The 20,755-nt window shown below is 38.0% G+C and overlaps 1 protein-coding gene across 1 annotated transcript in view; it reads left to right on the plus strand.

The window, feature by feature from the left end:
• The window catches only part of megf11 (multiple EGF-like-domains 11), a 171,360-nt gene that overhangs the window by 38,200 nt on the left and 112,405 nt on the right, over nucleotides 1-20,755 (plus strand). The window contains 4 exon segments of the mRNA XM_036149265.1: nucleotides 1,791-1,905; nucleotides 4,122-4,223; nucleotides 4,657-4,757; nucleotides 14,305-14,397. Of these exon segments, the coding sequence (XP_036005158.1) occupies nucleotides 1,799-1,905; nucleotides 4,122-4,223; nucleotides 4,657-4,757; nucleotides 14,305-14,397 (403 nt within the window). The 5' untranslated portion in view covers nucleotides 1,791-1,798.

Genomic DNA, 20,755 nt, shown 5'->3' on the forward strand with positions numbered 1-20,755 from the left:
TCAGTATGCCCTCGTCCTCTACACGATCCGCAAGGCAAGTTAATTTATAAAGCACTTTTCAGTAACAAGACGATTCAAGGTGCTGTAAATGAACAAAAACCAGAGGAAAGAAAAGCATTACAGAGACAGATGGAAAACATTACAGAGACAAGCACATTGCATTGGAATAGTAGCAGCAGGTCAGATACAGTATAAGATTGGACTACAAACTTCAACATTAACATATAAAGCTATAGTTGATAATCCTGTTCAGAAACACTTTTTGTTATACAAATAAAATCGTCCTTCCATCCTGAAAGTATTAAAAACATTATGTATTCACAAAAAGGAGGTTAAAAAATAATTCTCTGTGGGAGCTCCAGGCCTGCAAAAACACTAACCAATCTCTCCCGTTCGGTCCGAAGAGCATGGATTTGTTCCTGCTCTCACTCTCGTCTGGCCCTCAAGTTTCCGGGGTATCATGTCTGTGAAGATTCTCAGTCATCCAGGTCATGATCCATCCGAAAAAAAAAGGTTAAAAAATAAAATAACTGGACTTCTATTCTGAAGCTGAAGAGCTTTCGCTTCCCATCCAGGAAGCGTTCTCAGTTCAAAATGTCTGGAGTAGTGAGGAGTTCCAAGACCTGCTGGCAGACCTTTTTAGAGCTTAGATTCACATGTAGATTCTCCTGGAACTGATCAAGCCTCACAATGGAGAGTCATTAGGCTGATGGTTTGCCTGGCTCACAGGAGAAATGTTGTGGTCACATACAGGTGCTGTGAATAGGGGTGAAACTTGGCAGGAATCAAACCTATAGCTGTGTTGTAAGTTTTTGAAAGTTGAAACCTGAGCCTTCCTCCTCTGTTTAAAGTTGTTTTATATCGCTTTATGTAAATAGCTTCCTTTACCGCTCTCTCAAACTATCTGTCCAGCATGAGAACATTTTTTTTACTCAAAAGAGTGTCCTTTATCCTTGGGGTGCAGCTGGACGGCTGAGTCTTGTCCAGAGGAGGAGGGCTCAGGACTAAAGGACTAATGTCCTGCTGAGACATTAGTCCTTGCTGGAGCAGTTTTGCCTTGACGTATGGGCAAACGATCCAGTTGCAAGATGTAGCAAGGACCTAGAGACTTATCAAAAGTCTCTAGGTCCAATTTTGCATGGTAAAGTTTTCTGTTGTGTTGTCTTTATTTGTTTGTTTCACTATGAAAAAAATACACCTTCATAGTTAAATGAAACGGGGAAAACTCTCAAACCAGTCATTTTAAATCTAAGCTGTGAGGCAACAAAACATGAAAAATGCCAAGGACGCGTAATAGTTTTGTAAGGCACTGTATTGTGTGGAGGTGCTCTTCTTTTTTGTTCTAATGGTTATATTCATCTATTTATATAGCTGCAATATCATCCATTTTGTCATGTTTTAAACTTTGTTTAAAAACAAATCTGTGATGAAAGTATGGGAATTATTTTTAGCTCAGTCTCACATACACTGCCCAAATCATCACCTTGAAAGACTTTTTTCACTGAATCATGTCCAGATTTTTTCTGCAGTCATCTAGTCGTACATGCTCTTAAAATATGAAATTGCAGAGGGAGACAGAATATGAGAAATATTATCTAATTTGGGATTTTTGTTGTTGTTGTTGTTGTTGTTGTTGATATCAATGCCACATTTTGAAGTATTCACATGTTCAAAATCATGCTTTGCTGTAACATATTGTAAGTGGGTCTATAGAGTTTTGGTTTATAAAGCCAGTTTATGTGTTGATCACTTCATAAATTGTACATCTTTCTTTTCTGTTTTCCTCTCAGAGAGAAGGATGGGGTCACCGGTTGTCTGCCTGGCTTGGTTCCTCATTCTAGGCTTCACCACCAGTGCGTTGAGTCTCAACCCTGATGACCCCAATGTCTGCAGCCACTGGGAGAGGTGAGCACGGTTCTTTGTTTACCAAAGTAAATTCAGTGATAGTTTGTTGAAATCTGAGAGTTAGGCTGGACATATTTGCTTTCTATACATGCTTCCAACTGGAGTTCATACAGCAGCACACAGCTGAAGAGAGGGATGGGAGGAGTTTAGTGTTAAATGACATATGCAGACAGATTGATCTGTATAGATTAATCCCAATCAATCATGACAGCCAAAGTACCTGAATAATAAGCTGTGCTGGCCAGTGTCACTTATGAGAAATAAGCAGCAATAATTTCTGTCCTTAAGGCAAAGAGGCGGAACGAAAACTGGGAAGATGTATTATTGGGATGATTGCCCGACCAAGGTGAGGGTACTTAGGAATTGTGGTTCCACCTTGTTGGCATCAGAATGAATTTCCTAAGTGGGCTTTGTCTGTGGCTTTAAGGTCCTCCAATATCCTCAGACATCAAGTGCAAACATCATAAAGATTGACTTTCTTTGCAGATCAAAGTCATTTCTATACTTTCAGTTTGGCTGTATCTTGTGTTCAAAGCAACTATAGTTGACCAAAGGCAATTATTACTTCCACCACGACTCTAATAATGTTTGAAAGTATAAAGCTGTTTTCTTTTAAGTATCCAAAGTATCTATTTAAAAAAGAAACTTGTATATAAAAATATAAGACAATATAGTATTAGATTTAAATGTTTGTTGGTGAGGTTAATTTTCGTGTTTTACTTGGTTGAGAGTTTATTGATCTGTATATCTGCTTCCTACCCTGAGTCCAGACCCTTCAGAGACGTGCAAGATAACCCCGGGAGGGATGTGGGGAGATTCACAAAGCTGCGCAACATCTTTAATTTGCTGTACATTTCGCACACACTATCTTGGATTTGCAAAGCAAATTACACTGAACAGAAGCAGACGGAGACATGCACATGCAGCTCTAAGGTTCCAGCGGTCCTCTCTTCAGCCAAAAACCCAGCAGTTGCAGAAGTAATCCAGGCACAGAGGAAGCAATACAGTGTACAGATGTATCCCTATAACCCATTTAAAGCTAGGGTCAGCAATTTTTTCCAGACATTTCCAGACAAGTCCCTTTTTTAATAACTGTGCATGAGCAAGACTATCTTACCTTGCTCTTCTGTCCTTCAGGGTGATTGCGTAAATTTTCCCCCCAAAATCCACGTTGGTCTTATTTCTTTCTACTGAGGCCTTCTTCTTCTCATAAACATGAACGCGGTTTGCTTCTTGTGACTCTCAGCCATGTTTAAAGTATATAGTGAGAGCAGCGGAGCTACAATGAACGGCTAACACCAAAGCTAAACGCTAACCTAACTGCTTAGCTAAGGACGATTTTAACTAGTATTATAAAAAGTGTTTCTGAACAGGATTACCAGTGCTGACTGGTATTTCTCAATGTGTAAACTCTAAATGATTATATATAGTCTATATAAAATGCATTGTGATATACTACATTTACAGGATCTTTCAGTTGTTTATTGCACTAAAATGTAACTTTACAAAAAATTACTTGCACAAATATAACTTGTTCTTTACTATTTGTCATGTAAACTTATTCTTATTCTTATTTATTATGTTTAAAAATATTTAGTTTGCCATTTATTTGGAATTTAGAATTTTTACAGGGCTTTTTCAGGCAAACCTATGAAACTATGACAATTTTTTTTAAACAGTCTGCATTTGAATAAATGTTTTGTCATCTAGCTTTGTGAATTTGATCCATCAGAGTCCTGCAGATCTTTCTGACATTTTTCTTCAGAGGCCAACATGGAGTTGTAGCACTTAGCATTGCCTCCTCACAGCAAAAAGGTTAAAATCTTTAAATTGTCACGTTCTTCTGGTCCTTCTTTGGGTTTTGTCTGGGTTCTCCTGTTTACTCCCAGTGTCCAACATCATCATGCATGTTACAGTGATAACTGATTATAAACAGACCACATAAATGAGTGTTTGTCTGTCTGTTTATCTCAGTTATACACCTCTCACCTCCCAGCTGTCAGGTTTGGCTTTAATGTAATTTTACCCTGAATTTGACAAACCGGGTTTGAACAGCGGATAAATAGGTGGACTTTCTCTTATTGATAAGTAGAAATTTAATTGCAGTTTAAGCTTTTTATTTTACAATAAAACATAAATAATTCTTTCTTCAAAACAGCATGAAAATACATTGCTGTCTTTTGTGCTACTACTTTCTTTATATTTTTGTCTTTCAGCTATGCAGTGACTGTCCAGGAGTCCTATGCTCACCCATTTGACCAGATCTACTACACCAGATGCACAGACATCCTCAACTGGTTTAAATGCACCCGACATAGGTAAGTTTGGGGAGAAAAAAATGATATATATTTTCTTTCAGTTCCTGTAACTTTATTGTAACCAAAAATTGGAAGGACGTTTAAGAAAAATAGATAGAATGTTGTTATTTAGATGTCTGGCTGAGAAAAGGTCAGATGCCTTAGGTGGTAATCATCGTGTATTGAAGATGTTGCTCTGTTTAAAATGCTTCATAGAGAGATTCTAAAAGCATAAAAGACAGCTTCTCCCTGTAAACACTGACTTTTATGTAGAAATATAATTCCAGTTATTCTGATCGCTCCTTAGTATAATATTTTTTTATTGGGTTTTCTCTATAATTTTGCCATTTATGAGTAAATATCAAGCAACGTTTACCTTCCATATGCTTCCTGACCTTCAGATACGGGACTCTTTCTGTATCATGCGGCTGTCTCTGTGTGTCTAATTTTCCAGGATCAGCTATAAGACGGCTTACCGGCGGGGAGTGAGGACCATGTATAGGCGCCGCTCGCAGTGTTGCCCTGGTTACTTTGAAAGCGGAGACTTGTGTGTTCGTGAGTGTCTTTATTTTCCAACTTCTTTGTCCTTCTGATGACATTTCACGTTACATCCTCTACCTCCTCAGAAAAAGAGTAAATATTAAAACTGATAATGACCGTCAGTAGCTTGCAGATCAAGCCTAGTGGGGCCACCGCTCCATTCTGGTCCTGTTTACCGTGTTGTAGCATTTTATTTTCCTATAATGCAAAACAATTAAGTCAATATGATCAACTTTAATGTGATTTGGAATATTTTTTTAAGATTGCACACTATTTCACAACCCCCAGCCCTGCCAAGTACTTTACGGTATGAGCAAGTGCAATTTAATTGAAGTTGTTTAACAATGACAAAAATTAACGAGCCTAGACGGAGCTGGTTAGGAAATGAAGAGGTATAGCTCCCAATGTAAAATTGCTACAATATTCAATAACTTGAGAAGAGGACAACCCTAAAAATGAAAGTGTAGCAGCATCCTGATAACAATCCTTCACTGTCATTTTTATTGCTTCATTAATAGTCATTGAGTTCTATTTCTACTCTCTCACATCAAACTGAATCTCTTTGTATGTTAGTCAAATAAAGACAGAAGACGTTACAGTTGCCTTTGAGAGTTATGTTTCTGATATCCTCGCCTTACCTTATGTTTTATTCTCTTTAGATAAGTTTAGAATTAGAATTACTCTAATACTTTCCATCTTTTGCAGCTCCAGGGGCTTTCTGGTACAATGACTGCAGCCGTGTGGGTTTGCTCTTTGACCACAGCTGAGCTTGTCCTTGTCAAGGCTTTAATCGCCTCAGGGTACAGGTTCCCAGGAAGCCAGCCAGCAGAGAATGCAAGCGGGTGTGATTATATGGTGGTCTTAAGGAGTGAGGCGCAGACTGATCAATAATGCATTCATTAGGCATTTAAGTGACAGCATAGGCATTTGTTTATTAATGGGCTTTTTAGGGTGTTAAACAGGGGAATCTGCAAACTAAGATTGTACATCTAGAATTGGCCCCACTCTTTACAGGTTTTGCTTACATATTATAGCTGCGTGAATACTTACCCATCTAATCCAATGTCTAGGAGGTGCAGTGGGGAAATTGAGTTGATAGAGGTCAGGAGCAGATTTGCTTTCTGCTACCCTTGCAAAATGGTCCCTTTTAATCCTTGCTCACTTACAACTAGGATTAAAATACTTGTTTTCTTCAGACAGTGATACAACAAGAAATCATTGGGCGCATTTGCCTTGAAATGAAATAAAACTCGCTGCTTCAGGAACTTTTGTTGTCTGAATCCCATTTTCTGGTAAAATCCCTACCTTGACCCTTGGATTTTGTCCAGATTTTACAAATATAAAAGCCATTTTACCCCTTCTCCCTACAATTTAGCGCAAGCCCAACTTTACAATAAGTGCAAAGTTGTCCTAATTCACACTGTGAAGTCCAAAATAGTGTTGCTCAGGTCTTGAAAAAGGAGATTTTTCAGACTGTGCTAAAACAAGCAAATATGCCTTGAAACATGATTGTTTTCTTAATTACAAATATGTCAAAGGTCACTGTAAGTGTAGTTTGAGGTACTTTGTTAGTTGTTGATTGAAGTCTGACAGTAACACATACAATAAGTACGTTTTAAAACATTATCAGCCATCACATTCTTTAATATATATATATATATATATATATATATATATATATATATATATATTAGATAATTATTTCAAAAGGGTTAATGTAAAGCAGCAAAAAAGTAAATAAAGATTTTTAATGTCATAACAACGCAGAGAATGCCTAATCTGTACATGTCTATGGCTATTTTTTTAATGATATATATTTATTTACATGAACTGATTTGGCAATAGCTAATACTAAATGTTTAAAACATCATCCCCAGAGATGCCCTGCTCTAGATTTGTATTCACTAACATTAATCAAAGTTATTTGGGTTTAGGCTGGTGAAGCTTCATCTGATACTATTTCACAGGTATTGAAATCAGTGTTATATGCTTGAAAACCTAGTGGTTTCAAAGAGCTTTAAAATAGCACATTTCATTAATACATGGCCAAAATTTGTATTTTAACTTCATCCCATGTCTGTTTTTGGATACAACATTTATTTTGGCACAATTTCCGTTCTACCCAACACTAGATAAAGATAGTTAAAAAGATAGTTAAAAAAACAAATTTTCTAACAGGCATTTAAAACAAACTCAACAAATGAATGTACTCTATTTTGATAACTTACTAATAATTTGACTTGTAACATAGTGTATTTTAATTCAGTTCTGATTAATCATGTGAGGACAAAAGTAACATGAAAGGATGCTGTATTGCTTCATAAACTGACTTTGCTTCAAATGTCATAAAATTCAATGACTAGTCTTTCAGCTGCTGTCTGCACAGCTTTCCTCCACACGACCGCTTTCAGAGTACAGCACTGAGTAGGTCACATGACCGACAAACAGCAGTCAATAAGGTCTTAATATAAAAATCATTGTAAAGGCGGACAACTCTAAGATTGCTGGAAAACCTCAGAATTATTAGATCACTGGTCATTGCAATAAAATGAAAATTAAACAGATTGAGTGTAGTTAAGTTTAAAACTTTAACATTGGACCACTTTCTATGCTATCTAGGGGTACAAAAGATAACAAAAATGTTGCATGTGAATTATAAGGGGAACTGTGGAAAAGTTTCCTCACCTATAATGTCCCCCCTGATTCCCAACAGTTTGAGAGCCCCTGCATTGGATCAAGAAAATAATGTGTATATAATATGCTGGCAAGTGGAGCACACACAAAAAAAAAAAATAGGCTGTGTATTTTAAAGTGCTGACTGGTCAAAACATAACTGTATTGCACCCAGGCTAACCATTTGGGTGCGGCAGACATGAAATCACTAACAACAGGCATCGTGAGTTGTGTTTAGTCTGGGAATCTGATACCAGTCATTTCAAAATGCTAAAGCTTATTCTCAGGATTGGATCCAGACATCCCTAATTGTCCCTTGTGACTTTAACAGCCCCTCAAGAAACCAAAGCTCATGCTGATTCCCTTTAAATAAACGTATGTGTTACAATTTGATTTGTAGCTGGCAGCGATTGCAAATCATAGGCCTACAATTTAAAACCAGATATTTGTCTACACTGTATGAAAAGATAATTTTCTTCCCTCTCCATTTTCTGAAAAGAAATCCGACTGAACCTTTCCTGTGTCTGTTAGGGTTACCAAGTGTCTTAAAACAAGAAAAATGTTGTCAGATGTACAGTCAGAAGGTGAGGATTGTGTCTTTTTATAGTGCATCTAATTTCAACTATAAATCTGGTTTTACATAAAAGTATTAGAATCGCCTCCCACCCTTGGTGTGAATGCCTAAAAGTAGCGATAGGTGTGAAGGCAAAGAGGTTGAAAAGGGTTTCACTGTTACATCCACTCTAGTTTTAGTTTTTGGAGCTCTTTGTTTCCTAATCAAGTGGGTTCCATTAAACCTGAAAAGCTTAAGGATTGTTCCTCTTTAACCCTGTATGTTCTTGATTTTTTTTTCTCTTTACTGTCATATGAAATAACATCAGCACTCCCATTAGCCTCAATGAGAAGCAGGTAAATTAACCTTGGGATGTTGAGACCACCAAAATTACTACGCAAACACACACTAAATCAACACATTATCTTCAAAAATGCTAATCTTCTTTTGCATGCGGTTTTGTATTATTCCATCATTTTTAAAGGAATTTTTTTAAAATTTTCTTAAGGCCCTCTAGAGCAAGTTGAACTTTGATCTGCATCCCTTTAATTAGATCTCCGAGTTTCCAGCAAGATGTCTTTATTATATCTTTGACCTTTGATCTGTCGTAAGTCATTACCTTAATATGTTACCAGCGCATGAAGAGAATGTAAGGAACTCATTTCCCCCCTAATAAGCATGATTATTACAGTTGTGCATGAAGAAGGGAGAGGAACTCGCTAATGACAGGAGCTTGTAATATCTTCAGTGGCTTTGCAGAGCTCCATGTCTCTATTTTTACAAGGCATTAAGCCCTGATGCCTCCTGCAAGATTCTTCCCTGTCCAGTGCTGAAAGTTAATTTTTAAATGACTTTGGCTGTAGAACGAGACGCGTTTTTAAATAGGTTAGGCATTTGCATTTTGATGATCTAAAAGGTGATTAGATTTTCATCAAAGAAAGGATTTGGTTTATTTAATTTTCTTTTCATATTGGCTTTGTAGCTTTTTTTAGCTTAGCTTTTTGTAGCTTTTTTTTATTCTAAAGGTTAGCCATCTCTGTGCCTTGCAGAGAGAAATGTGGCAAATGATTAACTAAGCCAAACATCATGATGTTTATTTAAATATATATATATATAAAAAACTATGTTCCTTCTAAGGTCTGAAACGAAACAGTAACATAAAAAGTATGTCTCTCACTGATTGTACTGAAACACACAAACACGTAGAAAGTGACAGGGACCTATTTTATAAGACATTGCAATAAGTTATAGTTTGACTAGGCAAAAGATATTAAATTTAATAACATTACATTGCAATCACCAATTAGCTCCATTGTTCCTTGTTCTGATAACAACTCTGCATAATGAGTTAGATTAGCCTTTTATCTAGATGAAAGACTCAATTTTCCAACAGATTCCTTAGACATGAGTTAGACAGGGTGATTCATGAATTTCAATTAAAATGAAAGACCTACCTTCTACTTTATTATGCTTTCCCTTCAGTACACCGGTTCAGATCTCAAGAGAAGTGTGCGCTTTATCCTCTCTCCCCTAGTCAAAAAACTTCATTTCCATATTTCTTTTTTTCTCTGGGATGTGACACATTTGCATGTCCGCGCTCTCGCTGATCAGAATTTGCTGATTGAAACTAAATGAAATCAACTCATCATGGTGACATTGAATTTGTCTCCTCTTCCCTTTGAATACTCTGCAGGCCGTGGGCTCATTGATTACAGGTAGTCGATCTCGCCACTCTCGTCAGCACAAATGTTGTAGCTCTTCCTCCTTTTCTTTTTGCTGGCTAAATCTAATTAGACAGTTTTCTGCTAGAGTACTGATGCTCAAAAATCTGCCTTGAATTATCTCCCATCTCTGGTTTAGCTTCTTTCTTTTTTTTTTTTTTTTGCCACAGTGGCATTTCTACAATTACTCAGGCTTGATGGGTGTTGCAGATATGCCCGTCGTTCCCCTATCCTTCTGCCGGTGATGGATCCAAATCGAAACCTGATGAGGAGGTGTTCTGTGGTTCCCGTTAAGCCTGGAGTAAGAACCTCCTGGCCCCTCTGATGACAGCCTGGGTGTCATAATGTTGCACACAAAGCTGGAATCTTATTCCAAGCTTTTCCGACCAATGCACTGCAGAAAAACTAGCGAGGGAAACAAGCAGAACTTGGAGGAAGTGTTAGATGAGGTCTAATCAGTTAAGGGGACAGGCTGTCTGCTCTGCTGCCCTTGGATTGTGTATCATCCTTCCCCAGGCCATGTTAGTGGACCGCTGATTCCCATCAGGCAGGGGTCTCTCTCTCCCCCTATTTGTCTGCCCGTCTCCTTCCCCAGATAGGCGCCACCTTCTCTTAACCCTGCTGGCCAGGTGACCTTGGCTGCCACAGTTTTATTCATGCTAAGTGCCTGGTTTGTAATATTATTCCTAGTTGGTTTGAAACGCCGTGCCACAAGAAAAGAAGGAAATGGAAAGGAAAAAAAAATGCTTTATATAGGGTGCTTTTTTTATGTCCACCTCAAAGAAAAGAAAACCTTCCAGTTTGTGCGAACACTTCCAGGAATACTAATGCCCACCTGATCAATCTGGTGTTGTGTTGCTCAATATAAATGATCAAGAAAACTGCACACTTAGTAAACACTGCCGGTGTACTTGCAACATTAAAGCTTTACTATATGACAGAGCATTAGAGGTGATTTACAACTTGTTCATTTGTAACTCAGCCTGTGTTGCTGAAAGTGAAGTTTTATGATAAAATGTAAACTAGATATAAAAACAATTCGTTCAGTCAAGTTTCAGAGAAAAAAAACAAGGCGCATGTTTGATGGACGTCAATATGAAGATGTCTGTATAACACAAATTGACTTTGAGGTTTATCAAAATGATTTCATTGCACCCGGTATTATTATTATTTTTTTTCTAGTTCTTAATTATAAGTAGATATGCAAAACATGCCGCTTCAAACTTAGATTACATTTAGATTATGCCTGTTTTATTCATTACAAAACCAGTTTTGATATCTGTTTGGGTTTACTGTCCTTGAACATCCAACTTTGTACAAGTTTCAATTTCCTGTCTCATAATGCCACCCTCAGGAAAAATATTATTACTTATGATGTTCAAGAAAAAACAGAAAATAATCAAGGCTACAGACTATCGTAAAGTAGATGCTGGTGGAACACCGGTGTTAATGTTCAAACTCAAGTGAGTTTAACATCAACAGGGACTGAGAGACTGCCTGCCAAGAGGTACTCACTGTTCCAGAACAAGCCCGACTAAACCTTTTATAGTAAGATGAGACAAAGATGGAACTAGTTGGTCATAACAATACGTATGTCTAGAGGAGTCAATATAAGAATGGTAGAAGGATACTGTACCAAGTCTAAAGCATGGTGGTGGTAAGATCATGCTCAGGGTCTGTCTTGCTAAAACCAGTATTGGAGCATTGAAAAAGAATTGGTGAATGATGGACTATTTTACCTAATTTTTTCCAAGATGTTTGAATCTAGGACAAAGCTAGGCTCTTACTGTACAGATATTCCAAAATAGACTAAAGCTGTTTTTGGAATGTTTGAATTGGGTAGACTAACATGAACCTACTCAAATTTCCACTTCCTCAAGGAAAGAAAAACAATATACATATATATGTAATTATGTTTTTTTAATCAGTCAACCTGGATAAAGGTTACAAATAAATCTCTAAAAGTTACTCAAAGCTTTGGTTCACGCCACAGATTTCCTAAAGGAGTACCATAAAGCCTCTGCCTCCATGCTTCCCTATGGGGATGCTGTTCTTTAGATCACCAAGTTTCATTCTCCAAACACAGCAGGTGAAACTACAGACTACATCAGTTTGTCAAGACATGCCTGTACTTCTGCCTAAATCATGCAGCCATGGGATGCAAGATTAATGTTCATAGTGACAAAGTACATTACCAATAGTGTTCTTTGGTGACTGTGATCCCAATTACATTAAGTTAATTAACAAGCCGCTTGTGCATAATATTGGGCAGATCCTTTACCTTGATCATGATCATCCTCAAAAGATGAGGCAAGATCTTGGATGGAGTATCAGGTGATGGATGGTCATGTTGTATTTATTCAACTTCCAATTAATTGGACCTGAATTTATAATTTTCTCATCAAGCTTCCTACTGGTAGTTTTGGAGTACATTGTAGCCTTATGGAGATCAGCTATCTTTTCTCTGAGATCTTATGACAGCTATTTGGACTGGAGAGATTATAATAGAAGAAGGATGACCTTGAGCACAAACCCTTTCTACACATATTGAGTTAAGGTCAGGACAGGGCTGTGCAATGAATCAAATGTATTGTTCAATTTAAATTGTGGCTCCAAACAATCACAAAACTGTCATTGTAAAAACTGTCATTGTAAAACATAGGCTCTTTCTTTCAAACATGCATATATATATATATATATATATATATATATATATATATATATATATATATATATATATATATATATATATATATATATATATATTTTTTTTTTTTTTTTTTTTTTTTTTACTTTTTTATTTTGTCATATTGTGCATTGGACCATGAATTGATCACCCCCTTACAATTGGAGTGCCTAAAACAAATCTCTGCCCTTATAATAAATCCCCAAAGTTTATAGTATATTTTTTTTGCTTCATTTAAATTGTTGATGTTGCTTGCTGACCAAAAAATGCAAAAAATAATTTTACTGTAACTTGTTATTGTGTCCTAAGTATGGAGGACCAACCATACTGAAGTGGCTAACAAACAGAGAAAGCTAGTATCAGGGGAAATGTCATGCTGCAAGAGAGTTAAGATTGTTTTTCAGCAACAGTAGATCCTTTTTTTTGATAGGTATACCCCCCCCCCCCCCCCCCCCCCCCCCCCCCATTATCAAGCAGCCCTAGGTTAGAAATATCTGTTTTTTTGTGAATAATTTGGGAGCCAGGATGCTGGCTAGGAAACATGTAGATTCACTCAGTGACATTTACATCAAAATCTAACATTTACGTAATGTATTATTTCCGATTCAAACGAAACCATCATAACCCCCAACCCCAAAAATTTAAGAGTTAAAAATTTAAATTAGAAGTTAGGAACCTTTTAATTTTAGTAGGATCTCTGATACGTTCCAAATGAGTTTGTTTTCATGGAAGTATGAAAGTTCAATTAGAATTATTCCCACCAGGCTGTGAGAGATGCAAAAATATCAATGCTTTTAAAACTGCTATGCTGCTTAATTAAAGGGCTGCTAAATGCAATATCTGAGAGACAGATTTCCTTACAGAGTGTTTGTTCAATTTATATCCATAGACTGTCTGATGGATTTCTCCAAATCCATTTTAAGGTATATTGTACAATATGTGAATATTTATGCAAGTTTGGAAGTTCCAGCCGTTTTAAACTCTTAGCCTTTTGTTAAATTTCAAAAAGCTGAAATGCCATTGTGTGTTACCATAATGGCATTTTTGGTGAAGCGGACAGAATGAACATAAACACACACAGCACACAGACACAACAAGACTTTCTTTAATAAACAAGTTGATTGCACTGGGCAACCACATCACTTCCTGAGGGGCTTAAGCGTGCATATGGAGGTTTAGATGTCTATAAAAATTGTAGGTGATAGAGTCTAAACTTTTGAACCAGTCTTAAGCAGTAAATTTGAGATCATAAAGATGAGTTTATTTTCAGGGAGGACCATTTTAATCCAGCAAAGAGTCTTCAGTAAGTTTTTTTTTTTTCAGATCTCATGAAGAAACTTCAATGACAAGAGTCCCTATGTTAAAATTAGTTTTTAGGATTGTTAAACGATTTCTTTTTTATTGAATTGAATTGAAATTCAGCCACAAGCTCTTTCTTTCAAGTCCAAAGCGAGCCCAAGAAAACCTTTAAACAGGTTTTGAACATTCAGTTTAATTAAGAGCAGAATTTTTATGTCTTACTGCAGTTATGCTTCCTTTATTATAATTAAAGCGTCAGTAACTAGACCTTGGTATTATTAATAATATGCATGCATAGGAATTAGATTGACAAAAACCCAGAATCTCCTAGCTTCTTTTAAATGTATAATAAAATTACAAAGATATGTAATAATTCCTCCTTTAGATATCCTACTTTAAAGATTTTTTTATATATTCTAAATAAAATAGTTCTAAATTTAATTTGAAGTATATGATAGATGTATTGATACCTGATACAGAGCTGTCCATTCTTTAATAGTATATACTTTGTTTCAGCTGTAATCTTTATTGTTTTAACTATACTTATATTTAGCAGGCAATTCATGCAAATACTTTTTTTTTAAATTCACTTTTAAGTTGTTCTGATGAGGAAATGTCTCTGTGTTTCAGCTCTGTGTACAGAGGAGTGTGTGCACGGTCGCTGCGTCTCTCCTGATACATGCCAGTGCGAGCCTGGGTGGGGTGGACTCGACTGCTCCAGTGGTGAGTTCATTTTCCCTCTAAACCTACAAATAGCCCGTTTAGACACATTTGTTCCTAATTTGCTCTCACAGCCAGTAGGTCCATAAGACTCTGCTGTTAATCTGTTTTGCGTCCGTCTATCTCAAAGCTGCTCAGCTTTGTATCCTCTCTTCTTAGCAAGCACAGCCAATGGAACAGGTAAGTCACAATGAATTCTTTCTCATTTGCTGGAAGTGGAAGTGATTTGTCTGATGAATCTAGCAGATGAATGGATGGTTGCACCTCTCCTGTGTCCACCTGACTCTCTGTTTTGGTCTTAATCATGATTAGACCAGTGCCTGTGACTTGTTCAGGTGATGGATCAGGGCCAATCTCGAAACAAGCCATTATGCTGGCCTCTCTGTTTACTGGGCTTATAGCTCGGCTACTGAAGTCTGATGGGAGGGTGGAATTGGGCAATCGGCTAAATGCTGGAGCAAAATCTATATGGTTTTGACTAAAAATGTATGTATGGACAAAAACATGCATACAGGAGCCTCTTATTGTTCGCATCAATGACCCAGTAACCACTTTCTGCATCAACATTTCTGACCTTTAATTCATAACTTTAGCAGTTAATGCAGTCCTCTACCCCCCACCCCCCCCTGGTGTTCAACAGCCAATGCCCACTGCATATTTTCAAATGAGTAATGGCAGATAAAATCATATCAGTAGTGCTACCGTATAGATCGGTGAGTTTTCATTACCAAGAGAGCCATTCACTGATTAGCAGCTGTGTGTAAATCAGCCACTCTTCCTGTTGCCTCAGCCTGCTGCAGGTAGATTCATGGGCGCCCATGACAACCCTGAGCTGTTTGCTGCTGCTCCCTCTTACAGACTGCTGGGGGTCCAGCGGGGAGGATTTGAGGGTTTAGGGCCCTCGGGGACTCTAGTCCCACTCTTGGTTAGTTAGGAGTGCAGCCGTGTGTGTCTGTGTCTCTTTGGTGTTGTTGTTTTTTTTTTCTAGCTTTGCAGGTGCTTATCTAATCCACCTTGTTAAAACAGACTTGATGATTGAGACAGAGGCATTATTCATAACTTCATATTTCCATACCAGGCATGATTCCAGACCTTTTCATTTATGAGCCTTCATCTGTAGAAATTAGGAGTGTGTGCCAATTTTTAAATTAAATCTGCCCTCCTTTTTCCTTTATGTAAATGGTTCAGCGTGCTTTCTTGTCTGTCACTGTAACTGTAAATTATCCGTCCACCAAGCGAGCGCGGTTAGGGAGTGTGGATATATTTATATGTGTTTGTGTGTGTGTGTGTGCGCGCGAGTATAGAAGTGGGTGCTAATATATATTATTATTGTTTGAACAGCCTGAAAATCAAAACTCAACAACATGAAATTGATCCCATGGTTTATTGGTTCTCTATTTCACCACTATTCTGTTTGAGTTATTTGATTTGTGCCCACCTAAAGTAAAGTAAAAGGAAGGCTGTGCTGGTCACATGACCAGAGGTTGTGTGAATGTGATAAAAAAAAAAGAAAAAAGAAAGTGTGTCGCCCAGTGCTTGAAGATGAAGAGCCACCGTGGGATGCTCTGCAGCCTAAAGCTGAAGTGACAGCCTCTTAGCAAGTGATCTGGAACTGGATCAAAGGCTTGGGCCGAGTTTCTGGTGCAGCACCCACCAGAAAGGAGCTTCTATGTGGGTCAGGTGGTGGAAAATAAAGAATTGGTGGACAGTGGGGTCTGGAACAGAAGGAGATCAGGTGGGAAAGATTCAGTAAATTGTCTTTGGTACAGAAGAATTTTCTTTTTGTTTTAATGGCTTTTGTGTTTCTTTGTCCACCTGCTGGTGTCCACCTACTGTACCCAGAAAACCCTTCTTACTTATCCATGGCCTTGAGCGATAGTCCCACTGAGCCCTGATTTACCCTGTGACCTGCCTGGACCCTGAGGCGTCTCTGTCTGAATTCTGATACATACCGCTAAACACATAAAGCTGCAAAACAGGATGTTGACGTCTGTTTGAAGACACAGTCTTGCTCTACATCTGTTAGTGGGAATTTGGAGCATTCTGAGTAGAGGTTGCATTTTCTCCGAAGAGTAATGAATGATTAATCGTTGCTGTTGGGTATTTTGATAACTCTAATTCCTGTGTGTTGTGCTTTTGGAATATGCTCATCAACATTTTTCTCTAATCTAATGCTGTGAATTTAAAAGCTTTAATTTCTACAGTTTTACTTATAATATACAGTGCCTTGCAAAAGCATTCGCATACCTTGAACTTGAAAAAATAATGTTACAACCACAAAAATTTGTTTGGGGTTTCAAGTGAAAGACAAATGCAAAGTACTGTAGAGCATAGTTGTTTAGAAGAAAAAAGATAGATGGCTATTAAAGGATAATTCTTAACAGTGTGGATAGCCTTTCGTGTTCAGCCCCCTTTACACCTGATTAAGAGCTAGAGTCCACCTATATACACTCACCGGCCACTTTATTAGGTACCCCATGCTAGTAACGGGTTGGACCCCCTTTTGCCTTCAGGACTGCCTCAATTCTTCATGGCATAGATTCAACAAGGTGCTGGAAGCATTCCTCAGGGAGTTTGGTCCATATTGACATGATGGCATCACACAGTTGCCGCAGATTTGTCGGCTGCACATCCATGATGCAAATCTCCCGTTCCACCACATCCCAAAGATGCTCTATTGGATTGAGATCTGGTGACTGTGGAGGCCATTTGAGTACAGCGAACTCATTGTCATGTTCAAGAAACCAGTCTGAGATGATTCCAGCTTTATGACATGGCGCATTATCCTGCTGAAAGTAGCCATCAGAAGTTGGGTACATTGTGGTCATAAAGGGATGGACATGGTCAGCAACAATACTCAGGTAGGCTGTGGCGTTGCAACAATGCTCAATTGGTACCAAGGGGCCCAAAGAGTACCAATAAAATATTCCCCACACCATGACACCACCACCACCAGCCTGAACCGTTGATACAAGGCAGGATGGATCCATGCTTTCATGTTGTAGACGCCAAATTCTGACCCTACCATCCGACTGTCGCAGCAGAAATCGAGACTCATCAGACCAGGCAACGTTTTTCCAATCTTCTATTGTCCAATTTCGATGAGCTTGTGCAAATTGTAGCCTCAGTTTCCTGTTCTTAGCTGATAGGAGTGGCACCCGATGTGGTCTTCTGCTGCTGTAGCCCATCTGCCTCAAAGTTCGACGTACTGTGCGTTCAGAGATGCTCTTCTGCCCACCTTGGTTGTAACGGGTGGTCATTTGAGTCACTGTTGCCCTTCTATCAGCTGGAACCAGTCTGGCCATTCTCCTCTGACCTCTGGCATCAACAAGGCATTTCCGCCCACAGAACTGCCGCTCACTGGATGTTTTTTCTTTTTCGGACCATTCTCTGTAAACCCTAGAGATGGTTGTGCGTGAAAATCCCAGTAGATTAGCAGTTTCTGAAATACTCAGACCAGCCCTTCTGGCACCAACAATCATGCCACGTTCAAAGTCACTCAAATCACCTTTCTTCCCCATACTGATGCTCGGTTTGAACTGCAGGGGATTCTCTTGACCATGTCTACATGCCTAAATGCACTGAGTTGCCGCCATGTGATTGGCTGCTTATAAATTAAGTGTTAACGAGCAGTTGGACAGGTGTACCTAATAAAGTGGCCGGTGAGTGTATATAATTTAATGTTACTATAAATGCAGCCGTCATGTTCTCCTCTCTTATGTGTAGGCTTCATATGATTGTTAGAGTAAAGTAGGGTTCGGTTATAAACTAATATCTAGCTTTTGACAATCATCCAAAAAAAATAATAAATACAGAGTGTCACACAACTGAAAATGTACAAACTGATCATCAAGGGAATTGTTAATGGCATAAAAGCCGTCAAAAGGAGAGGCCCATAGCAGCTCTGGAAAAGCTGCAAAGATCCAGTGCTCAGGTGGGACGATCTGTTGACGAGACAACTGTTAGCGCTCCACAAATCATCGCTTGGCAGAGGACAACAAACCGGCCTGCACGAAATCACTGGCAAGAAGAAACCCGCTGTTGAATGAAAGCCATAGGAGATTCCATCTGAAATGTGCGCCAAGCCTTAAAGGTGATGCAGCGAACAAGTGGAAGAGATGACACTGAACTTTTTGGTCTGTATGCAAATCGCCATGTGTGGCAGCAAACCAACACTGCGCATCGACCTGAAGACACTTTTTGCTTCCGGAAACATAGCGGTGTCAGCATTATGCTTTGAGGATGTTTTTCTCCAGCAGGGGCCGGAAAATTGGCCAGGGTTGATCCGGTCAAGCCCATACACCTAATTGAGAATCTGTGGAAAGATTTGAAAACTTTACTTCACAGATGCTCTCTATCCAATACGACTCAGCTTGAGCCGTTTTGCAAAGACTAGACTAGAAGCAACAACTATTTTATATAGAATATATAGTGTATCCCTTTTCTTTATGTTAACAGTGTTTGTTTATTACATAAAATCCTCATAAAATAGACTGCAACTTGCAGTTGTAATATAATAAAATATGAAAAATTTGAAAGCATATAAACACTTTTTTTTGCTCACTCTGTTCCTGTGTATTTTCATCTTCATGTTCTTGTTGTCTTTTTACCTGTTTGCCTTCTCCTTCTGCATTAAATAGCAATGCTTTTTTTTTTTGTTTCTCTCCACCACTGTGTTTACATTGTTTTGGGTGTTGTTGTTTTTTCTTATAATTCCTAATAGGATTTTTACCATGTAAAAAATGGATGAAAAACAATTTAAACTCATTAAAGCTGGAATGGCAGCAATTTCAGCTCAGGCTTTCCCGTTAAATGGAGCTCTGCTTATGAGAGTGAGCAGTGTGTCTTTAGTAATTTTAGTCTGCTGACGTGTAAAGCATGGATTTAAGAACCTAGTAATAGTATTGGCTGGTGTCTGAAGCAAATGCAGTATGTGCTGGTGTGAATAGAACCACTCAGAATGGGCATGAAATCCAATCTTTCTATGATATTATGAGTTTATTGAATGAAAACTATATGAACTTTCTTCTCAGACCCTATGAGTTTCTGGGATTTAAAAGAAGTCTTTCTTTTTTCTAGTCGCAGAGAAATAATTTAGTCCCTTTTTTTGCTTTCGTTGCAAGCTTATTTTTAGCCCCTGGAGATTTAATACTGCCAATGAGTGTGTTTCCCAAGATCACTTTATACCACAGTAATTAGAGTTTTCAAATAAAGACAGTGATAAAGATAGATGTTGCATACACAAGACACGTTTAGCTGTAAGTGCCATCACTTGAAAAACATCCATCCATCCATCCATTTTCAAACACACTTATCCCTGTTGGGGTCGCAAGCTTGAAAAACATAAACTATAAATATTGTGCCTCTGTCAGAAAACAACAAGTTCCTAAGGCACAGGAATGAATAATGTCCATAGATATGGAGCATTTTGTGCTTCATTCTTTTCTCTACACTGACTTCTCTTGCCTCTGTTGTGGTGTAAATGTTTGCTGAATTTATAATAATCAATAGTGTGGAGATAATCACCTGTAAGGCCACTTGAGATTTGCAAACCACAAACCATCCCTTATGCTCTTAGAAGAAATCTATCTCACTTAATAATAAAATGTACCATGTTCAGCCAGCTACAGTGCGTGAGGTAACATATTCCTGCTCAATGTATTCAAATCCAAGCACAGCCACTGTTGTGTGTGGTTTATACATGATTAATTGATAAATGTGGCCCGTGGAGGCATTTTTATGGCCTATTGCACCAGATGAGAGGCTACATTCTTCTTGTTTTATGTTAATTAAAAAGCAAAGTGTTCACTTTTAAGGTTGCAGTAAACAATTTTTTTTTTTATATTACAATACGATACGATTTACCTTTATTGTCAGAAAAAGTCTGACATTTGTCCTGTATCTCAGCAGTATTATTTACAGACACTGACAGAATCAAAACATGTACATTCTAGGACAAGCAGATCATGACATCCCACGCTGGTTAGTGTTACATGTTTAGATCCTGCATTGGCTGATGTACAAAAGCATTTCTCAGTTTAACCTTATTAAACTGTGGAACCCTATATCTTGGACCTGATGGTCTATATTCATTCAGAGCGTGGTCAGGTTCAGTGGCAATGTTCTTATTTTTACAATCTCCAGATGTTTGGGTTTAGATTTTCTCTTTTGATGTTTTCAGTGTTTCCCCTTTATTTATTTTGCTCTAAAGGTCTAAAGGCCATATTCTTTTGTTAATTATTTATTATTTAATTATTCTGTTCTATTTGTGTTAATTAGTTTCCTTCCCTCAGCTTCCCTGTTTAACCTCCAGCTTCAACTGCTCATCATTGTCCTCTGATTATCACATTGGCTTCCTATG

This window comes from Fundulus heteroclitus, chromosome 2 (genome assembly GCF_011125445.2).
Source record: "Fundulus heteroclitus isolate FHET01 chromosome 2, MU-UCD_Fhet_4.1, whole genome shotgun sequence".
NCBI classification, from domain to species: Eukaryota; Metazoa; Chordata; class Actinopteri; order Cyprinodontiformes; family Fundulidae; genus Fundulus; species Fundulus heteroclitus.